Source organism: Boleophthalmus pectinirostris, unplaced genomic scaffold (assembly GCF_026225935.1).
Source record: "Boleophthalmus pectinirostris isolate CB_2022bp ecotype Guang Dong unplaced genomic scaffold, ASM2622593v1 HiC_scaffold_2, whole genome shotgun sequence".
Classification (NCBI taxonomy): domain Eukaryota; kingdom Metazoa; phylum Chordata; class Actinopteri; order Gobiiformes; family Gobiidae; genus Boleophthalmus; species Boleophthalmus pectinirostris.
The window spans coordinates 42,862,118-42,884,556 of record NW_026571152.1 but is presented as its reverse complement, the minus strand read 5'-3'; the positions used below and the strand labels follow the sequence as shown (position 1 = coordinate 42,884,556).

The 22,439-nt window shown below is 42.0% G+C and overlaps 1 protein-coding gene across 1 annotated transcript in view; it reads right to left on the bottom strand.

Moving 5' to 3' along the window:
• The window catches only part of itpr2 (inositol 1,4,5-trisphosphate receptor, type 2), a 246,649-nt gene that overhangs the window by 98,053 nt on the left and 126,157 nt on the right, over window positions 1-22,439 (bottom strand). Inside the window, 3 exon segments of the mRNA XM_055155239.1 lie at window positions 347-530; window positions 1,263-1,450; window positions 3,863-3,983. Coding sequence (XP_055011214.1) covers window positions 347-530; window positions 1,263-1,450; window positions 3,863-3,983 — 493 coding nt within the window.

Here is a 22,439-nt window from a genome sequence, read left to right as displayed (position 1 = left end):
GTCTCGCCTGCGCCTGCAGTGAGATTTCAAAATGTGTCCCGCGCCGCACTGTTTTGCGTCGGGTCCCGCGGGATTGCAGGGCTCTAACTGGAACTAATTATCTAAAACATGGAAACGATTTAGTAATTTGAGTCCACGATTTAGTAGATTTTTGAGAAAATTAAAGGATTTTTATGTGCACCTTATAGTCCAAAAAATACGGTACTATTAAACACTGAAATCGAGGCTGTAATTTTAGTATCGTGTCAAAACTCGGCGGCACGTTTGGTCCTTCTAAAATCAGACTTTCTTCTTCCGTTTGACACAGACTGAACCCTGAGGCGAGACGCTGTGTTACCGCGGTTACCTTTCTTGAAGCGTCCGGCCCCGCCCCCCTCGCCGTCGTCCTCTCTCTTCCGGCTGCTCAGCTCGAACATGTTGACGGACACGGTGGCTCTGATCTCCTGCTGAGCCACCTGCATGTGGTCGAAGAAAACTTTGAAGAAACGCTCCGACTTCTTCTGTTTGTGGAGCTGGTGGTAAAAGGAATTCTGTAGGAGAAAGGAAGGATTTCAAGATTAGTCTTACCTGTGTATTTCTCACCTGTACCTGTGTGTTTCTCACCTGTACCTGTGTGTTTCTCACCTGTACCTGTGTGTTTCTCACCTGTACCTGTGTGTTTCTCACCTGTACCTGTATATTTCTCACCTGTACCTGTGTGTTTCTCACCTGTACCTGTGTTTCTCACCTGTACCTGTGTATTTCTCACCTGTACCTGTGTATTTCTCACCTGTACCTGTATTTCTCACCTGTACCTGTGTATTTCTCACCTGTACCTGTGTTTCTCACCTGTACCTGTGTTTCTCACCTGTACCTCTGTGTTTCCTCGCCTGTATTTCTGTATTTCTCACCTGTACCTGTGTGTTTTTCACCTGTACCTATGTATTTCTCACCTGTACCTGTGTGTTTTTCACCTGTACCTATGTATTTCTCACCTGTACCTGTGTGTTTCTCACCTGTACCTGTGTATTTCTCACCTGTACCTGTGTTTCTCACCTGTACCTTGTGTTTTCACCTGTACTGTGTATTTCTCACCTGTACCTGTGTGTTTCTCACCTGTACCTGTGTATTTCTCACCTGTACCTGTGTTTCCTCACCTGTACCTATGCGTTTCTCACCTGTACCTGTGTGTTTTTCACCTGTACCTATGTATTTCTCACCTGTACCTGAATGTTTCTCACCTGTACCTGTGTATTTCTCACCTGTACCTGCGCGTTTCTCACCTGTATCTGTGTGTTTCCTCCCTGCAGCAGAGCGATGCCCAGCAGGATGCTCTCCTCAAACACTCGGTCGTTCTTGGTGCTGACGATCAGATCGATCACCAGCTCCGAGGCGCCCACACTGTCCAGCAGACACTGGATCTCCACCACGCTGCTGCCCGGTTTGTCCACGTCCAGCAGCGGCGAGCCTCCTGGGCACAACACGAGCACAGCACACGGGCACAGTCACATAAAACACACCAACACACACAACATCACAACACTGTACAATATATAATAATAATAACAATAATAATCGAGCTGGAGACAGGTCAGTATCCTCAGGTGGAGTTTGCAGTTTAGGGCGACTCACTCTAGGACAGGGATGGGCAAACTTTTTGGCTCGGGAGCCACAACAGGGTTCTAAAATTTGACTTAAGGGCCGGACAAGAGACAGGACATGACGTGTTAAAAGCCCGGCTCCATTGCACTCATGTATAACATATTCTGCACCTACGCGCTGCAATTTTAGGATGCGTAAGTTTCAGAATACATGGAAAGTGAACGTGCTCTGCTTCACTGCACACCACAAGTGAGCTTAAGTCCTGAGCCGTAGGACATTCCATGTGATTGAATTTGAAACACAGTGTCTAAGTCTTTATGCTTTGCTTTAAACCCACTTAAAATAGAAACCGTGCAGTGTTTTGAACACTTCTACCTCACTCATGGTCCGAATACACCGCCCGAAAATGACTCCTGTCCCATAAAGCGTTGCGGCCAACATAATACGCCACACCTCAGTGTATATATATATATAGTGCACCATCTACTGGGAAACGCCGGAACTGCAGGAAAAATAAAACATTAACAAGGTATATTACTATAATTTATTCAAGTTCTGTGGGCCGGATTAAATGGTTTAAAGGGCCGCAGTTTGCCCACCCCTGCTCTAGGACTTTAGAACCGTGCGATTGTTGTGGGTTCTATGTTCCGCACTCACACCTGCACATCTGAACCGGGCCACAGCTCGATGACGTCATCACGCGGCGCTGTTTGTTTACATGTGCTTTTGCTTTTAGCGGAGAAAAATAAGTCCAGCGGCAGAAATATCAAGTAAATATTGAGGCTGATGTGCGAACTTTTATGATCCAGCCAGAAGAGCCAGATAAACTTTGTCTCTGTCACTGTCCTTATTGAAGGTCAGTGTGGGTTTTGTCGTGTGTTTTGGAGCAGATTTTATTCACTGTTTTTCTTGTATTAGTAACATCAGCACACACACACACACACACACACACACAGGGCTCGTGTAGTAAAGTCGTGCATGTGCTCGTACATGTGCGTTTGTTTGCCAAAATGAGTATTTTAGGCTTAAAATGTTCATATTAACCCACTCTGCATGATCCTGGTGTTTCCATTTCACTATTTTGTCTGTTTAAAAAAAATCCTGTTAATACTTTGGTAGTTTGACCAGATTTCCAAAATTCCAAACTGAGAAACATCGGGTTGGGATGGTCGGGATAAATAAAACTGTGAAAAGAGTGTGTAACGTTGTCCATTTTTGACTTACTCGTGTTTTGTGTTTTGCCTTTTGGTCTTTTTCAGGCATAATTTTTCTGTATTTCTCACCTGTACCTGAGTATTTCTCACCTGTAATTTTGTACTTCTCATCTGTATCTCAGTATTTCTCACTTGTATCTGAGTATTTCTCACCTGTATCTGAGTATTTTTCACCTGTACCTGTGTATTTCTCACCTGTACCTGAGTATTTCTCACCTGTACCTGTGTATTTCTCACCTGTATCTGAGTATTTCTCACCTGTACCTGAGTATTTCTCACCTGTACCTGAGTATTTCTCACCTGTACCTGAGTATTTCTCACCTGTACCTGAGTATTTCTCACCTGTACCTGTGTATTTCTCACCTGTATTTTTGTATTTCTCACCTGTATTTTTGTTTTTCTCACCTGTATTTTTGTATTTCTCACCTGTACCTGTGTATTTTTCTCACCTGTATTTTTGTATTTCTCACCTGTACCTGTGTATTTCTCACCTGTATTTCTGCATTTCGTCACCTTTACCTATGTTTTCGCACCTGTATTTCTCACCTGTACCTGTATTTTTTCACCTGTACCTGTGTATTTCTCGCCTGTCATGATCTGAGAGACTTATGTTGTCGAATTCTTTTGTCTTATGATCTTTTTCAAGCAGGTTTTTTTTGTATTTTAGCTCAACAAACGACAATATATCCTCCTCTTTACTGTTCGTGGAGCTCAAATCGGTCAAAAAATAGGGACACCTGGAACATTTTTTTTGTATAAAACTGGGACAAATCAGTGGTTTTGGATAAATCTGCTGGGACGGGGGGGACACAGGCTCAAAACTGGGACTGTCCCGGGTGGATGGGAACGTCTGGTCACCCGAGAATATAAACCCTGGCCTCAAATTCGTTCCGATATTTGTGCATCACATAAAGATCTCCCGCAGAGTCACACGGGCCTCCAGACGGTTAATGAAGACCGTATGTGACTGTACCGTCGCAAAAAAGCAATTCATTAGTGTGAATGTGGACGCGTGTGCAGCTGTCAGACGTGTTTCGCTCGGGTTTCTCTGAGTTTCCCGTCAGTACCTCCAGACGAGGGTTTGGAGAAGGCGCCGGTGGAGCTGGTTCCGCCGCCGTGCTCCGTCTTCGAGTGGAGCTTTTGATTTCCGAAGTATCGCGTGAGGAGAATCTTCCGTAGCTCATTTCCCTGCGGAGACACAGATCTGTGAAATCCATAACTCGGGGAAGAATATCTGTTTCAGCGCCTCGAAAAAAAAAAAAAAAAAAAAAAACAGACTTTGTGCAGAAAACTGATTAAAAAAAAAAAACATGTTGAGTTAAAAAAAAAAAAAAACACCTTCTCTTCAAGACAAAAACACAAAAAAACAATCATACTTACACATATATTAACACACATGATTTAAAGATACAATAGGTAGTGTTTTTGTAGAATCCGTGTGTCATTTGTTAATTCGTTTTTCAATATAAAACCAAAAATAAGAAAACAAAAAAACAACTTTTTTCTTTATTATTTGTCTCCAAAAACTAAATGAAAAAGCAAATAATTCAGTTTTCAATTTTGTGTTTAAATGAAGAATGGAAAAAATGGTTTATGTGACTTCTGTGACTGTGATGTCGGACTTTTGCACCGCGTACGGACTGAACCAGGACTGATCCAGGTCTAGGACCAGACAGAGACCAGACTGGGACCAGACCGAGACCAGGCCGGGACCAGACCGAGACTGAGACCGAGACCGAGACCAGGCCAGGACCAGGCCGGGACCAGACCGAGACTGAGACCGAGACTGAGACCGAGACTGAGGCCGAGACCAGACCGGGACCAGACCGAGACTGAGACCGAGACCAGGCCAGGACCAGGCCGGGACCAGACCGAGACTGAGACCGAGACTGAGACCGAGACCGAGGCCGAGACCAGACCGGGAGCAGACCGAGACTGAGATCGGGACTGAGACCGAGACCAGACCGGGACCAGACCGAGACTGAGACCAGCCCGGGACCAGACCGGAGGCTCAGAGCCCACGACAGGGCCAGAGCTCGAAGCTGAGGCTTGGATCCTGCGGAGGCTCAGAGTCAAAGCTCTGGTCCCTTTCTGGTCCCGGACCTGGATCGGTCCTGGTTCAGTCCGTACGTGGTGCAAAAGTCCGGCATCACAGTTATGGGAGTCACGTAAACGGGAAACGGTCGTTTTCCGTTTTTTCCATTTTTCATTTAAACACAAAATCAAAAACTGAAAAATCTAATCTTTATCTGTTTTTTCATTTTGGTTTTGGAGACAAATAATGAAGAAAACTGTTGTTTTTTAATTTTCTTATTTTTGGTTTTATATTGAAAAATGAATGAACGAATGATACACGGATTCTGTAGGGGGTCTGCTTTTTCTGGTCTCCATGGTGATGTTATTGCTTTGCCTGGAATGTTCCACAGCATGGCATTAAACTCATCCATCTTAGAGTGATTATAGCACAGGTGTTTTCACAGTTCCTCTCCACAGATCTGACCTGTAACTTGGCCTTGTGTTGCCACTTTTCTGTATCCGTGCAGATAAATGTGTTTAATGCCACACTGCGGAACATTTCAAGCAAAGCAACTGCACGAAAAGTTACACAGTGTTTTAAGAGAAAACAAATGAATCCAGAGGACGTGGAAATAAAATATAAAACATTATGACCTGAGATATTTAAACTCGCCCTTATGTACCAGATAATACTCCCTACAACTGTACAATGTACCAGATAATACTCCCTACAACTGTACAATGTAACAGATAATACTCCCTACAACTGTACAATGTAACAGATAATACTCCCTACAACTGTACAACTCGCCCTTATGTGACAGATAATACTCCCTACAACTGTACAATGTACCAGATAATACTCCCTACAACTGTACAACTCGCCCTTATGTGACAGATAATACTCCCTACAACTGTACAATGTAACAGATAATACTCCCTAGAACTGTACAATGTAACAGATAATACTCCCTACAACTGCCCAACAACTCACCCTTATGTAACAGATAATACTCCCTACAACTGTACAATGTAACAGATAATACTCCCTACAACTGTACAATGTAACAGATAATACTCCCTACAACTGTACAATGTAACAGATAATACTCCCTACAACTGTACAATGTAACAGATAATACTCCCTACAACTGCCCAACAACTCACCCTTATGTAACAGATAATACTCCCTACAACTGTACAATGTAACAGATAATACTCCCTACAACTGTACAACAATAATACTCCCTACAACTGTACAACCCACCCTTATGTGACAGATAATACTCCCTACAACTGTACAACAACTCACCTTTATGTGACAGATAATACTCCCGACAACTGTACAATGCAACAGATAATACTCCCTACAACTGTACAATGTAACAGATAATACTCCCTACAACTGTTCAACAACTCAGATAATACTCCCTACAACTGCACAACAACTCACCTTTATGTAACAGATAATACTCCCTACAACTGTACAATGTAACAGATAATACTCCCTACAGAAAATGAATCAGAGCCAGAGTCACGGGTTGGAGAGCTCCAGCGCTGAACGGGCTTTAAAGGTGCACTGTGTAACTTTTCTACCGCCTGCTCGTCTCCATGGAGATGATACTGACTAGTCCGGAATGTTCCGCAGTACAAACCGAGTACCTGTCTTGTGTTTGTTTATTTACAGGTGTTTTTCTCGCTCTGAAAACCACTTGACCTGGTGTCTGATTGTGGAACATCAACTCAAATCTGTAACATCTCCATGGAGACGAGCGGGCGCCAGAAAAGTTACGCGGTGCGCCTTTAAAGTGGCTGCCGTTACTGTGGAAACGACTCCTCCCCGGCGCCGACACAGACGCTGGGAGGTTTTTCTACTCGTGTTGAATTTAAATCTCTTATAATATTTAAGAAGAAGGTAAAAGTAAAAAAAGTCAAAATGTGCCGCAGTGGAGCTTTAGACTCGGCGAATCAAAACGTCTAAATGGAGCCGAAAGAAAAACACGGAGAAAAAGAGTCACAGAAGATTAAACGTTTAAGAAGTCGACTCGTGTGAATGAAAAGACGACACGAGAGACGAGTGGAGAGAGAGAGAAGAGAGAGAAGAGAGAGAGGGAGAAGAGAGAAAAAGGAGAGAAAGAGTGGAGAGAGAGAAAGAGATGAGTGAAAGAGAGAAAGAAGATACAGAGAGAGAGAGAGACGAGTGGAGAGAGAGAGGGAGAGAAGAGAGGGAGAGAGAGAGGAGAGAAAGGAGAAAAGAGAGAGAGAGAGAAGAGAGAGAGACAGAAGAGAGGGAGAGAGGAGTGAAAGGAGAAAAGAAAGAGAGAGAGATAAAGAGGAGAGAAAGAGAGAGAGAAGAGGAGAGAGACAAAAGAGAGGGAGAGAGAGAGAGGATGAAGGAGAAAGACAGAGAGAAAGTAGAGAGAGAGGGAGGAAACGAAAGAGGGAAAGAGAGAGAAGAGCAGGGAGAGAGGAGTGAAAGAGAGAAAGAAAGAATAACAGTGGAGAGAGAGAAAGAGGAGTGAAAGGAGATAGAGAGACTGAGAGAGAAAGGAGAGAAAGAGTGGAGAGAGAGAAAGAGATGAGTGAAAGAGAGAAAGAAGATATAGAGAGAGAGGAGAGACAGAGAGAGACGAGTGGAAGAGAGAGAGGGAAGAGAGGGAGAGAGAGAGGAGTGAAAAGAGAAAGAGAGAGAGAGAAAAGGAGAGAGACAGAAGAGAGGGAGAGAGAGAGGAGTGAAAGGAGAAAGAGAGAGAGAGATAAAGAGGGAGAGAAAGAGAGAGAGAAGAGGAGAGAGACAGAAAGAGAGGGAGAGAGAGAGGGAGTGAGAAAGGAGAAAGAGAGGGAGAGGAGAGAGAGAGAAAGAGGAGAGAGAGAAGGGAAACGAAAGAGGGAAAGAGAGAGAAGAGCAGGGAGAGAGACAGAAGAGAGGGAGAGAGAGAGGAATGAAAGGAGAAAGACAGAGAGAAAGTAGAGAGAGAGGGAGGAAACGAAAGAGGGAAAGAGAGAGAAGAGCAGGGAGAGAGGAGTGAAAGAGAGAGAAAGAAAGAATAACAGTGGAGAGAGAGAAAGAGGAGTGAAAGGAGATAGAGAGACAGAGAGAAAGGAGGGAGAGAGAGGAGTGAGAGGAGGAGAGATGAGGGAGAGAGATAGAGGAGACAGACAGAGAAAGAGAGAGAAGAGAGGAGAGAGAGGGACAGGAGAGAGGGAAGAAAAGAAAGAGGGAAAGAGAGAAGAGCAGGGAGAGAGAGCAGTGAAAGGAATGAGTGAAAGGAGAGAGAGGGGAGTGATAGAGAGAGAGGTAGGGGGTGAAAAGGAGTGAAGAGAGAGAGAGAGAGAGAGAGAGAGGGAGGGAGGGAGAGAGGGGAGAAAGAGGAAAAAGAGAGAGGGAGGAGAGGAGTGAATGGAGAGGACGGGGGAGAGGAAGAGAGAGACAGAGAGGGAGGGAGAAAGAAAGTAGAACAAGAGAGGAGAAAGAAAGAGGACAGAGAGATGGAGAGACAGAATGGGAGAGAGAGAAAGAGAGAGAAGAGAAGGAAAGAGAGAGGAGAGAGAGAGAGAGAGAGTGACAGAGAGAAGAGAGAGGAAGGAGAGGAGGAGAAAGAGAGAAAAGAGGGGTTGATCCTCCCAGAATCTTTTAAAAACTCCTCAAGACATTTTTATTCCAAAATGACTTTTAGTATTTTTATTTATTTTATTTCTTTATTTTTTACCCTTTAAATATTTTGTGCACTTTTCACTTCTGATTATGTAACTTTAAAAAAAAAAAAAAAAAACTTCATCTACACGAAAATATCCACGAAATAATTAAATAAAACAGAGAGGGCAGAGAGAGAAAGAAAGAAAGAAAGAAAGAAAAAAAGGGGTGGAGAGGGAGAAGAGGTAGAGAGAGAAGAAGAAAGGAGAGAGGGAGAGACAGACAAAGAGAGAGAAAAAGAGGGAGAAGAGACAGAGGAGAGAGCGAAAGAGAGAGAGCGAGGGGAAGATGGAGGGAGAGAGAGAGAGAGAGAGAGAGTAAAGAAGTGAGGAAGGAGAGAGAGAGGGGAGGAGAGAGAGGAGGGAGGGCAAGAGAAACAGTGAAGAGCGAAAGAAAGAGGAGGGGGAAGAGAAGTGAGGAGAAGAGAGCGGAGGAAAAGAGAAGCAGAGGGAGACAAACAGATGGAGAGAGAGAGAAGAGAGAGAGCGAGGAGAAGAGGAGGGAGGAAGAAAAGAGAGAGTGAAAGGAGAGAGCGACAGAAGATGGAGGGAGAGAGAGAGAAGGGAGGGAGCGAAAGAGAGAGAAAAGGGCTGCATGCCTGAGAGTGAAAGGAGAGGAGAGAGGGAGAGAAAGAGAGGAGTGAAAGGAGAGAGATGGAGAGAGGGTGGAGGGAGTGAAAGGGAGAGAAAGAAAGAAAGAAAGAAAGAAAGAAGAGAGAGAGCGAAAGAGGAAGGAGGAAGAGACAGAGAGAGAGAGAGGAGCAGGGGACAGGGAGGAGAAAGAAGAGAGAGAGAGAGTGAAAGAGACAGAGGAGGGAGAGAGAAAGAAAGAAAGAAAAAAAAGAAGAGGTAAAGAGAAGAGAGGAAGGAGAGAGAGACAGATGGAGAGATGGAGGGAGGAGAGAGAGAAGCTGATGCTCTGGTGTCAGTAAACTCTTCATCTGCAGTCTGCACCAACTCTGTCTGACTCCTGTCTGCAACAACACAACACACACACACACAACTACACACACACACACACACACACACACACACACACACACACACACACACACACACACACACACACACACACACACACACAACTACACACAACTACACAGACACACACACACACACACAACTACACACACAACACACACACACACACACAACTCACAACTACACACACACACACACACACACACACAACTACACACACTACACACACACACACACAACTACACACACACACAACTACACACACACACACACACACACACACACAACTACACACACACACACACAACTACACACACACACACACACACACACACACACAACTACACACACACAACTACACACACACACACACAACTACACACACACACACACACACACAACTACACACACACACACACACACACACACACACACACACACACACACACACACACACAACACACACTCCTCTGTCTGCAACAACACAACTACACACAACATACACACAGGACACACACAATACACACACACACACACACAGCACACACACTCTTCAGACTCAGTGACACACAACTAACACAACCACACACAAGAGCACACACACACAACACACACACAACACACACACAAACACACACAACCACACACAAACACACACACACACACACACACACACACACAAACACACACAACCACACACAAACACACACACAACACACACACACACACACACACACACACACACAACACACACACAACACACACAACACAAACACACACACACACACACACACAACACACAAACCACACACAAAAACACACACAACAACACAAAAACACAACACACCAGACACAAAAACACACAACCAGACACAAAACACACAACCACACACAACAACACACACACACAACACACACAAACACACACACACACACACACAAACACACACACACACACACACACACACAAACACACACAACACACACACACACACACACACACACACACACACACACACACAAACACACAACACACACACAAACACACACAACACACACACACACACACAAAACACACACACACACACACACACACAACACACACAAAAACACACACACACAACACACACACACACACAACACACACACACACACACACACAAACACACACACACACACACACACAAAAACACACAACCACACACAAAAACACACAACACACACACACACACACACAAAAACACACAACCACACACACAACACACACACAACACACACACACAACACACAAAACACACACAACACACAACACACACACACACAACACACAACACACACAAAAACACACAACACACACAACAACACACACACAACACACACACAAACACACAAAAACACACACAAACACACACAAAAAACACACAACCACACACAAAAAACACACAACCACACACAAAAACACACAACCAGACACAAAAACACACAAACACACAAAAAACACACAACACACACAAAACATCCAACACACACACACACACACACTAAGGACGTCTGGATGAATCAATATTGGTGATTTCAAGTTTCAAATTAAGTTGAGAACAAAAAAATTATAATAATTGTGACAATTTTAAAAACAAAATCAAGTCGTTTCAATGAAGTGAAATTTGAATGAATTAAATTAATTCTGAAATTAAACTGAATATAAAAGTTTTTTCACGGATCTGACACAGAAACAGAAAAACGGAATCTGCCGAGACTAAACCCACGAGAGTCTGAGTTTGTAGAAAAAAAATAAAAATAAAATAAATAAATAAATAAAACTCTTAATGCTCAGATCTATTTACATTTTCCTGTGACGGACGCCATTTTGAGGACTTAAAGAGACAACATCAAATTATTTTCTGATCTGTTCTAATGTCGTTGTTTGTTGTTTTTTTGTTTCATTCACACACGTTTAACACACAAAATTCTTCACTCAAACAGAAAAAAAAACCCCAAAACGCTCTGTTCCACCTTGTGATGTCATCATGTGGTGATACAGGAAGTGCTCCACTGTGTTTTTAAAGAGATGAGAGTGTGAGAGGTGAAGGAAGAAGAAGAGGAGGAAAAGGAGAAGAAGGAGAAAGATTTGGAGAAGGAGAGAGAGAGAAGAGAAGGAAGAGAAGGAAGAGGAGAGAGTAAAGAGAGTGAGAGGAGAGAGAAGAGGAGAAAGAGAGAGAGAGAGAGAGGAGGAAGAAGAGGAAGAGAAGGAGTAGAACGATCCGGAGAAGGAGAGAGGTAGGAGAGGAAGAAGAGAGGAGGAGAGAGTAAAGAGAGTGTGAGAGGAGGAAGAAGAGAGAAGAATGAAGAAGAGAGGAGGAAAGAGTAAAGAGAGAGTGAGGAGGAAGAGGAGAGGAAAAGGAGAGAGTAAAGAGCGTGTAAGAAGAGGAAGAGGAGAGGAGGAGGAGGATGAGAAGAAGGAGTAGAAAGATTTGGAGAAGGAGAGAGAGATAGAGAGGAGGAGGAAGAGGAGAGGAGGAAGAGGAGAGAATAACGAGTGTAAGAGGAGAAAGAGGAGAGGAGGAAGAGGAGAGTAAAGAGATTGAGAGGAGGAAGAGGAGAGTAAAGAGAGGGTGAAAGGAGGAAGAGAAGGAGAAAGAGAGGGTTAGAGAGGAGGGAGAAGAGGAGAGGAAGAGGAGGGAGTAAAGAGTGTGAGAGGAGGAAGAGGAGAGGAGGAAGAGGAGAGTAAAGAGAGTGTGAAAGGAGGACGAGAAGGAGAAAGAGGAGAAAGAGAGGGGTAGAGAGGAGGGAGAAGAGGAGAGGATGAAGAGGAGAGAGTAAAGAGAGTGAGGAGGAAGAGGAGAGGAGGAAGAGAGCGGTAGAGAGGAGAGGAGGTAGAGGAGGATGAAGAGGAGAGGAGGAGAGTAAAGAGAGAGAAGTAGAGAGGAGGGAGAAGAGGAGAGAAAGAGGAGGGAGTAAAGAGAGTGAGAGGAGGATGAAGAGGGGGATGAAGAAGAGGAGAGGAGGAAGAGGAGAGAATAAAGAGTGTAAGAGGAGAAAGAGGAGAGGAGGAGGAGAGAGTAAAGAGATTGAGAGGAGGAAGATGAGAGTAAAGAGAGTGTGAAAGGAGGAAGAGAAGGAGAAAGAGAGGGGTAGAGAGGAGGGAGAAGAGGAGAGGAAGAGGAGGGAGTAAAGAGTGTGAGAGGAGGAAGAGGAGGAGAGAGTAAAGACAGTGAGAGGAGGAGGAGAAGAGGAGGAGTAGAAAGTTTTGGAGAAGGAGAGAGAGAGAGATAGGAGGAGGAGGAAGAGGAGAAAGAGAGAGGTAGAGGAGGAGAAAGAGGAAAAGGAGGAGGAGTGAGTAAACAGAGGGTGAGAGGAGGAAGAGAAGGAGAAAGAGGAGAAAGAGAGGAGAGGGAAGGGGGGTAAACGGAGTGTGAGGAGAGGAGGAAGAGGAGAGGAGAAGAGAGTAAAGAGTGTGAGAGGAGGAAGAGGAGTAGAGGAGGAGGAGGAAAGAGTAAAGAGATTGAGGAGGAGGAGGAGGAAGAGGGGAGAGTAAAGAAAGTGTGTGAGGAGGAAGAAGAGTGGAGGAAGAGGAGGAGGAGAGAGTAAAGAGATTGAGAGGAGGATGAAGGAGAGGAGGAAGAGGAGAGTAAACAGAGTGTGAGAGGAGGAAGAGAAGGAGAAAGAGAGAGGTAGAGAGGAGGGAGAAGAGGAGAGGAGGAGGAAGAGGAGTGGAGGAAGAGGAGGAGGAAGAGAGTAAAGAGAGTGTGAGGAGGAAGATGGGAGGAGAGGAGGAAGAGGGGAGGAGGATGAAGAGGAGAGGAGGAAGAGGAGAGTAAACAGAGTGTGAGAGGAGGAAGAAGAGAAGAAAGAGAGCGGTAGAGAGGAGAGGAGGTAGAGGAGAGGAGGATGAAGAGGAGAGAAAGAAGAGGAGAGGAGGAAGAGGAGAGTAAACAGTGTGAGAGGAAGCGAAGGCGAAAGAGAGGTAGAGAGGAGGGAGAAGAGGAGAGGAGGATGAAGAGGAGAGGAGAATGAGGAGAGGAGGATGAAGAGGAGAGGAGGAAGAGGAGAGTAAACAGTGTGAGAGGAAGCGAAGGCGAAAGAGAGGTAGAAAGGAGGGAGAAGAGGAGGAGAGAGTAAAGAGAGTGTGAGAGGAGGAAGAAGAGAGAAGGATGAAGAGGGGAGGAGGATGAGGAGAGGAGGATGAAGAGGAGAGGATGAAGAGGAGAGGAGGATGAAGAAGAGGAGTGTGTGAGGCAGGAGTGGAGGAGCAAACAGACGAGTGCAGCAGCAGCAGCAGCAGCAGCAGACAGACAGAGACACAGACACAGAGAGAGAGTTTAAAATGTGCAGGGACACGCCACACTGCGGCTGGGGCCCGGGACGAACCGGGGCCCCTCACGGCTCCTCTCCACACTCCTGTTCACCCTCACACTTCTCTGCACATTCAGAACTTAAAGCTGCACTGCGGAACTTTTCCTCCTCCAATCACGTCAATAGATTCAGCGTATTTTTACTTTTTAGCGCAAAATCACAGCAGCAGCCACGAAAAATGAGAAGTAAAAAACACAAAACGGACTCTTGTGAGCTTTAAGGCATCATCAAAAACATCCTGTATCACCTTATGACATCACAAGGTGGAACGGAGTGTTTTATGTTTGAAATAAAAAGCCTAAATCTGCTGGGTTTTAATAGGGACAGTTGGGGATATTTTCAAGCTTAGGAAACACAACAACAAAAACACTAAACTGAAAACTCCTGTATGTGGAAGAAGTGGATTTACGGTGTATTTCCCTGAAGCGGCCAGAGGGGGCGGTGTGACCCACGCTGCGCCCGGAGACGAGGTTTAACTCGGGTTTACCTGAGGTCACCCAAGACAGAAGAGAAGAAGGAGCCAAACGCAGGTTCACATCAGGAGAGTCGATTATCTGAGCTGTCAGTCCGGCTCCAAACCCGAGAGAGACGAGCTGACGACGGACTGACCGAGGAGCACCGGAGATGATCATCACATGAACATCACATGAACATTACATGAATATCACAAGATCATCACATGATCATCACACGAACATCACATGAATATCACATAACAATCACATGAAGATCACATGACCATTACAAAAACGTCACCTGACCATTACAAGACCTCCACATGACCATCACACAAATATCACATGAACATGACATGACCATCACATGAATATCACATAATATCACATAATGTCACATGAATATCACATGATTATCACATGAATATCACATGAATATCACATGATCATCACATGAACATCACATGATCATCACATCATCACGTGAATATCACATGATTATCAAAAGAATATCACATGATCATCGCAAAAACATCACATGAACATCACATGAATATCACCATGAACATCACATGATCATCATATGAATATCACATGAACATCACATGAATATCACATGATCATCATAATATCACATGAATATCGCAAGAATATCACATGATCATCATATAACCATCACATTAAAATAACATGACCATCACTTGACTGTCACATAACTATCACATGAATATCACACTTGACCAAAACTTGACCATCACAAGAACCATGAACATCACAAGAATATCACAAAAACATCACCTGACCATCACATCAAAATCACAAAACCATCACATCAACATCACGTGGCCGTCCCATAACCATCACAAAAATATCACATGAACATTACATGACCATCAATTGACCGTCACATGAATATCACCCAAACATCACTTGACCAAAACTTGACCATCGCAGGAATATCACAAAACCATCACATGACCATTATTGACCATCACATGACCATGACATTAATATCACATGACCATCTCAAGACCATCACATCAAAATCACATGACCATCACATCAAAATCACATGACCATCACATGAATATCACAAAACAATCACATGAACATCACAAGACCTTCACATCAAAATCACACGAATATCACATGAACATCACTTGACTAAAACTTGACCCTCGCAGGAATATCACAAAACCATCACATGATCATTATTGACCATCACATGACCATAACATTAATATCACATGCCCATCATAAGACCTTCACATGACCTTCACATGACCATCTCAAGACCATCACATCAAAATCACATGACCATCACATGAATGTCACATCAAAATCACATAAATATCACATGAATATCACAAAACAATCACATGAACATCACAAGACCTTCGCATCAAAATCACAAAACCATCACATCAACATCACGTGACCATCACATCAGAATCACCTGACCATCCCATAACTATCACACAAATATCACATGAACATTACATGGCCATCACTTGACCGTCACATGAATATCACCCAAACATCACTTGACCATCGCAGGACTATCACAAAACCATCACATGATCATTACTTCACCATCACATGACCATAACATTACCATAACATTAATATCACATGACCATTATAAGACCGCCACATGACCATCACATGAACACCACTTGACCAAAACTTGACCATCGCAGGAATATCACAAAACTGTCACTTGATTATTACTTGACCATCACATGACCATCAGACAAATATCACATGAACATTACTTGACCATCACATGATCATCACATAACTATCAAATGAATATCACATGAACATCACATGAAAATCACATGAACGTGACTTGACCAAAACATGACCATTACACGAATATCACATGAATATCACATGACCATCACATGACCATCACATGAACAACACAAAAACATGACATAATCATCACATCCAGTCCGAGCAGTGAAATATCTGCGAGCTCCAAACTTAAGATCAAATGGATAAACTGGTGTGAGAAAACACGATGTGACAAGTGGAAGTCCATGAGATAAAAACATTTGAACTTCGAGGAAAACAACTGGGTTAAATCAGCCGTGTAGAGCTCGTGTGTGTGTCTGAGTTTAATCTCTGACCCCCGCGGATCATTTTCTTATAATTGTGACGTTTTAAATCACAATATTGATCTAAAACCACTTCATAAAATAAAACAAGTGCGACGACTGTGGAGTCCGATGGAGCTGACGTGGACTGAACCAGGACTAAAACAGGACTAAACCAGGGCTAAAACAGGTTTAAAGCAGCACTAAACCAGGACTAAACCAGGTTTAAAATAGGTCTAAACTAGGACTAAACCAGGATTAAAACAGGACTAAACCAGGTCTAAACCAGGACTAAACCAGGTCTAAAATCGGTCTAAACCAGGACTAAACCAGGTCTAAAATAGGACTAAACCAGGTCTAAAATAGGTCTAAACTAGGACTAAACCAGGTCTAAAATAGGACTAAACCAGGTCTAAAATAGGTCTAAACTAGGACTAAACCAGGTCTAAACCAGGGCTAAACCAGGATTAAAACAGGACTAGACCAGGTCTAAACCAGGACTAAACCAGAACTAAACCCGGACTAATCCCGGACTAAAACCAGACTAAAACCGGACTAAAAACGGACTAAAACCGGACTAAAACCGGACTAAAACCGGACTAAACCAGGACTAAACCCGGACTAAAACCAGGACTAAACCAGGACCAGACCAGCACCAGACCAAGTCCACATCAGGATTAAACTGGGCTAAACGGACACAGACAAACAAACTCTGATCATTTATTTCAGTAGGACTCGTGTGAAAACTGCTCTATGTGATTTCAACGAACGACGAGGAAGGTCAGGGTCCGGTCACAATAATAATCTGATTTATATTTAACTTTTGGATGCACCGATGGATCATTTCAGTTCCGATACCGACATCGATACTCTGACTTTAAAAACAGACATCTGATATTAACCAGCGCAGGGACGGAAAAGGGCAGTGATTTCCTTTAAAACACACTTCACTTATTACACAAGAACTCCAACTGTGTTATGTAACTGTGATTTCTCCTTTAAATAACTACAGAAGCACTCTGGATGACTAAAAGTTCAAAATGAGTCTGGAAATAGTCTCATTACATCAGGACATCGGCTCAGCTCGTATTATGAGACTGAGACACGATCCAGGTCTTGTTTCTGCATCAATGACAGATTCTTTATTTTGCCCCGAGATTTGTTTATAAAAAAAGAAAAACTTGATCCACAATTTGATCCACAAAATAAAAGTTGATGCACAAAATGATACGTGGATAATGTTCATGGATCTATAATAAAAACTGTCCTTCCTCCAGACAGACTAGTGGTCGCTTCAGGTACTGCAGCTCCGGGAGTTTTGGTCCAGAACGAATTCTCCCACAAATTTATGTGAAATCAAACTGCCAACAGCTTTCATAAGGCTCGGATTTTGTAGGATTCTTCTGTATTTTTACAATATGAACTTCTAAAAAATGTTAAATCATCAAAGCGTCTAAAAATCAGCTTTGTGAGACTTCAGGGCTCAACGCTCAATTCCGATTTTTTTGTGAAATCTGATGTTTTTTTCGAGGTCGTTCACATTTCCAGTTAAATGTGACTTGTATGTGACTCCAGTGTGAACATTAAACGGTCCAAAAGTGTCCCACATGTGACACTGGAGACACGACGACGTCAACCGCAGTTGTCCAAACATGGACGCAGCATCGAGCACCTGGAGATTTTAAAGTTCCTCTCGTACCGGAGCCACAACATGAACAACTGACTTGTTTTAAGGAGGAGATTGAGAAGGAGAAGGACCAGGTTTTTGGTCGTGGTGTTTTGTGGTGAGTGGAGATGTGCTTCACTTCAGTCACACAGAGTTCATTAACAATTTTCTCCTACTTCAGCGCAGAATAGTGACGTTTGTGTCTTGTTGATAACGTGTAGGTGGATGAATGCACTTTGTCCGTTCAGACTGAAGTCACATGTTAAAGATCAGATATGTATCAGTTTCAGGAGCACAGATCCAAGTGTCCTGGGTCACATTTGAAAAAAACTGATCTGTGTGGTTCAGACTGACATTAAAAGATCAGATACAGGAACATAGAGGCCAAAAAATTGGATTTGGGTCACTTCAGGTGCAGTGTGAACGTAGCCTTAGCCTGGCCCTGCCTTGACCCTGCGCTCGCTCCACTCCTGCTCTGATTGGTCAGAGCTGCAGAGCTTTCTGAGGTATTGGATATTTTCACGATATACATCTCACGGTACGATATTTATCAAAGGAAAAAACAAAACAAAACTGTGAATATGCTACATTTTCCTCTTAAAATGCCTTCACAAAACTAAAAGACAAGATTTAAAAGTGCATATGCCAGTTGTTCTTTATGTCAGGGGTGTTAAACTCAAATTCACAAAGGCCAAAATTAAAAACTGGGACAAAGTCGTGGGCCAAACTAAATATTTATAGAAAAGTTTCAACAACATCTGCATGTTTTCTCTTTCAAGATCTGTAATGTTAAAATTGTCTTATTCAAATAAATGTTTAATAATAGTTTTACTTAAACATTGGATCCAGAACAAACAGAATATAAAATAATAACATTTTAAATAAACAATTTTTCTATGTGTGGCAGCAGATCTAATACAGATTTGATTTGATCTCATGGGTCAAATATGATTATATCACGGGCCAAATTTGGCCCCCAGGCCTGAGTTTGACTTGTTGGGTTTATGTAGTCTGCACTGAAATGGAGCAAAGGATCATGGTCTATGTAGTCTCAGTCAAGGTCTGGTCCTGGTCTTGGTCCTGGCCTCAGTCCCGGCCTCAGTCCCGGCCTCAGTCCCAGTCTGGTCCTGTTCCTGATCTTGTCCCGGCCTCAGTCCCGGTTTATGTCCTGGTCTCAGTCTCGGTCTCGTTCTAGTCTGGTCCTGGACCTGGTTTAGTCCTGGTTCAGTCTGTATGTGGCGCAAAAGTCTGGCATCACAGTTTAAGTCAGACAGACTTGACAGAAAACACAAAATCGAAAAATGAAAAAAATCTAATCATTATCTGTTTTTTTTCATTTCTGTTTTGAAGAGAAATTAATGAAGAATATATATATATATATATATATATATATATATATATATATATATATATATATATATATATATATATATTTTTTTTATACTTATTTTTGGTTTATTTTGAAAAATGAATGAACGACTGACACACAGATTGACCCTGTTCACAGTCAGAGTCCACGTGTTTCAGAGGAGATTTTGAGCAAGCAAACACAGCGGGATATTTTAAGCACGGCAACAACACACCTCCATCTCCATGACGACGAGCAGATGGCAAAACCCCTGCCCAGAAAAGTTACATAATGCTGCTTTTTCTTCAGTAACATTACGCAACACGTGTCTGTTTGTGTTCGGAGGCGATTATTCTCGTCCACACAAAGAGTCGGGCGGGTTGCCATGGAAACATGAGGTAACTCACAGGGGAATTAAAGCTCAGACAGTAACCTCTGCGCACAGACTGAAAACTCCTGCCTCGCAAACACATCCTCACCAACACATCCTCACAAACACATCCTCACAAACACATCCTCGCACACTTTTAACACTTTTTTTAGCTCCACAGTCAGGGCTGTCTGGAGCTAATAAAAAATGGTATTGAACATCAGCACCGAAACTGAAAAATGTGCTGGATCAGACACTCGCTTCTGGTGGACACAAGAAAATCACATGATCATCACAAGAATAACACATGAATATCACAAGAATATCACATGATCATCACAAGAATATCACATGAATATCACATGAATATGACATGATCATCACACGAATATTACATGAATATCACATGATCATCACATGAACATCACATGATCATCACATGCATATTACATGAATATCACAAGAATATCACACGAATATCACATGATCATCACATGAATATCACACGATCATCACATGAATATCACATGATCATCACACGAATATTACATGAATATCACATGATCATCATATGAATATCAAATGAATATCACATGAATATCACATGATCATCACATGAATATCACATGATCATCACAAGAATATCACATGAATATCACATGATCATCATATGAATATCAAATGAATATCACAAGAATATCACATGAATATCACATGATCATCACATGATCATCACATGAATATCACATGATCATCACAAGAATATCACATGATCATCACAAGAATATCACATGATCATCACATGAATATTACATGAATATCACATGATCATCACAAGAATATCACATGATCATCACAAGAATATCACATGATCATCACAAGAATATCACATGATCATCACACGAATATCACATGAATATCACAAGAATATCACATGATCATCACATGAATATCACATGATCATCACAAGAATATCACATGATCATCACAAGAATATCACATGATCATCACATGAATATCACATGATCATCACATGCATATCACATGGTCATCACATGATCATTTGATGTGTGAATCAATTTTCAGATTTTTATCAAATTATTTCAAATTCATCATCAAAAATGTGTTGGATCAGACACTGGCTTCTGGTGGACATTTAAAAATGATGTAAAAATAATATTTACTGGTCATAAAATTGGGAAGAAATGTTTGTATCTTTTCAGTAAAACCTTAAATATAATGATTTCACGTGTGTTTTACGTAAAAAAGCGTAGTCCGACCTGTCATTAGTATTTTAAAATGAGCCAGTGTGATTTTGTCGTTTATATTTTTACAAACAGTTACATAAGAGCGAGCGATAATGACAAATGTGTTTATTTTTATGATCCTGAACAATTATGAGATCATGTTTTTGAAATGCGTCAGAAATGTGCTAAAACGCGCCGTGAATGAAACGAGTGGGCTTTAATTTTAGAGAAAAAAAAACAAAACTGTGGACGTTAGAATAATAATTTTATATCATTTTAAAAGCTCCTGTACTTCAGTGTTTTTTCTCACGTGTTTGAGTTTGTTGGTGAATTATTTGGATGCTCGAAATGCAGAAAATAAGTGAGGAAGAACTTTTTAAACTATTATTTTAAACAGTTTGTTAAATCTGGCTTTTATCATTTGTGAGTTTTATTTAAAATTAAACCTTTTTTAGCTTTTAAATCATTTGAGCAGGTCACACACGCTTTTATCTCCTCTCATTTAGGCCAATGTTTCCCAAAGAGATTTTTTTTTGGGGGTCGCCTTGTCATGATCTGCTTCTCAACTTTTTTTTTTGCCTAATCAATTTTCTTTGGGAAACATTTATACTGCTGACTATTTTTCCTTGTTTAAAACTTGAGTACCGTATTTCTCAGACTATAAGGGGCACTTAAAATCCCTTAATTTTCTCAAAAATCGACAGTGCGTCTTATAATCTGATTAGTTGGGAGGGAATTTGTGAAATATCATGAGGATCGTACACTTCAGGAAAAGTTTTTGATTTTTGGCAGGGTGTTAGGTTTGGGCCGAAGTTTTTTAAAATCCACGGATACAAGATGGGGTGCGCCCCCTAGTGGTCGGTGTTCAGAAAATCCAAAATGGACCCTGACGAAAAGAGAAAATGTTGTATCCACCTTCCTTTTGTCTTAAATTGTTGTATAATGACACTTTTTCTGCTTGACTTGACAAAAGGAATGTGATTTTAACACTATCTTCCTATTTTAAGGTCATTTTCATGCCAAATTTACTTGAAAAATGGTCCATATCTGAAATGAAATAACATAATAATAGTGTATAAAGATCATTCAGGCGTCTAAACCCACATGTACATCCTTAAAAAAATAATATTTAACATGTTACCATCATTTTAGTGTGAAAAATACTGTTTTGCAAAAGTCTTTACCAGAAATGGTCTATTTCAAAAATCAAGTCAAATAAGGTGCAGATTTTTTTTTCTCAGGTAAGTCATATTTAAACGTGACTTTTTCAGAGATATAGACAGTTTATCTTAATTAAATACGACTATGATCATAGATGTAACATAAAAATTGAGTAAAAATAAGAAGAATGTATCAGAATTGGATTCCTTCTATCAAACAAACGTTGTTGTTCACTGACCCCAAAACAACTTT